The sequence below is a fragment of the Cariama cristata genome, unplaced genomic scaffold (genome assembly GCF_000690535.1).
Source record: "Cariama cristata isolate BGI_N322 unplaced genomic scaffold, ASM69053v1 scaffold40663, whole genome shotgun sequence".
Classification (NCBI taxonomy): Eukaryota; Metazoa; Chordata; class Aves; order Cariamiformes; family Cariamidae; genus Cariama; species Cariama cristata.
In genome coordinates, this window is record NW_009608571.1 from 496 (window position 1) to 2,457 (window position 1,962).

At 40.0% G+C, this 1,962-nt stretch overlaps 1 protein-coding gene across 1 annotated transcript in view; it reads left to right on the forward strand.

Annotated features, from left to right (window-relative positions):
- Positions 1–1,141: 1,141 nt before the first annotated feature.
- LOC104159306 (excitatory amino acid transporter 1) overlaps positions 1,142–1,962 on the forward strand; it is an 18,758-nt gene continuing 17,937 nt past the window's right edge. Inside the window, exon 1 of the mRNA XM_009697184.1 lies at positions 1,142–1,371. Within this exon, the coding sequence (XP_009695486.1) occupies positions 1,142–1,371 (230 nt within the window). The remainder of the gene's footprint in view (positions 1,372–1,962) is intronic.

A 1,962-nucleotide genomic window follows, 5' to 3' on the forward strand; every position in this document is an offset into this window, starting at 1 on the left:
TCAGATGCATTAAGACAAGCCAAGAATTAGGATTAATGTTGCAAGTTTTGCAAAGCTTATAAAAGACTCTAAATGCTTATTCATACAATAGTAAGGATTTTCTGAAACAAGCTAACAGCATTTAATCTGTTTGAAACTCCTGTGGCTTGGGACAGAGGCAAACTGTGCTCATTCCATTAGAGATTGAAGAAAACTCTTCTTACACATTAATTGTAGCAAATATTATCATTACGACTTGACAGTACTCTCTTTTCTTTCTTACTATTACAAATCAGGTGCAGCACATTTCTAAGGCACATTTTTCAGGCTGTGGTAACTATGCTAATCAAAAACCATAGAATCATAGAATCTTTTAGGTTGGAAAGGACCTTTAAGTTCATTGAGTACAACTGTAAACTTAGCACGGCCAAGTCCACCACTAAACCGTGTCCCCTAAGCACCACTTCTAAATGCCTTTTAAATGCCTTCAGGGATGGTGACTCAACCACTTCCCTGGGCAGCCTGTTCCAATGCTTGACAACTCTTTCAGTGAAGAAATTCTTTCTAATATCCAATCTAAACATTGCCTGGTGCAACTTGAGGCCATTTCCTTTTGTCCTGTCACTGATTGCCTGGGAGAAGAGGCCGACCCCCACCTCTCTACAACCTCCTTTTCTCCAGACTGAACACCCCCAGCTCCCTCAGCCGCTCCCCATCAGACTTACCCTCCAGACCTTCACCAGCTTTGTTGCCCTTCTCTGGACTCGCTCCAGCACCTCAAGGTCTTTCTTGTCGTGAGAAGCCCAGAACTGGACACAGCACTTGAGGTGCGGCCTCACCGGTGCCTAGTACAGGGGGCAGAATGGCTCACCAGATGAATGAATTGGCTCACTGGAATACAGAAGTGCCGCACTGCATTAGACCAATAATCTTTGCTTTTAACAAAGTGATAATAAAGTACAGAAAGCTGTAACTCTTGTAACAGAAAATTATGTAATAACAAGCATTAGGGATGGGATGGGAAGACAGTGGCAGTATGAGCTGCAAAAGAAGGTCAACTTACCTTGGGTAGATTTAAATGTACTGGTCATCAAAACTCTTCCCACAAAACCATTTTCATAATGCTGAGTTTGTACTCTTTACTCACAACTGTATGAGGTGAATGTCCTTGTGCTTAAATTTACTAGGAATTGCTGCCCTGGATAGTAAAGCATCAGGGAAGATGGGAGTCCGAGCAGTAGTCTACTACATGAGTACTACGATCATTGCTGTACTGATTGGTATAATCATTGTGGTCATCATCCACCCTGGGAAAGGTACTAAAGAAAACATGCACAGAGAAGGCAAAATTGTGCAAGTGACAGCAGCAGATGCCTTTCTTGATTTAATCAGGTATGGCTATGACATTGCACATTTTATATACCAATAGCAACAACAGTAATATTTAGATTCACATGAGAACAAAAGTAGAGAATTTTAGACAGTGACTGCATAAACTAACTAAATTTCTTTCAACTATCTGATACCAATATCTCTAAACTCTAAAACACTACAAACGAATACATGGATTTATTTTCAAATCAAGCTATTGCAAGGGAAGAAACTGCTTTTAATATTGAAAGAAAGATTCTTTCTTGCACAAAACAAAGACTTCTGTTCTGCTATCTGCATGGGTCTTTTCCCCTCCTTCCATAGCACAATCCTTATTACCAAGTTCCTCTGCTTTCCTTTACTTCCAACTTTCAACAGTTTTCTTACTTCACTTGAATCACCGATTTAGCTATTCATCTTAATTTTGAATTGTAGCCACCAATCTGGGTGCACTACTCAACTTGTTAAATTGTATGGCTGGGAAATAAATTCAAGCAACAGGCAAGTAAAATGCTTGAAATAGAGGGGCACAGATCTAAAATCTTGTTTTCTCCTTGCTCAGAGACTCTGCAATGCCTCTTTTATAGAGCTAATATGTCACAGATGTATTCC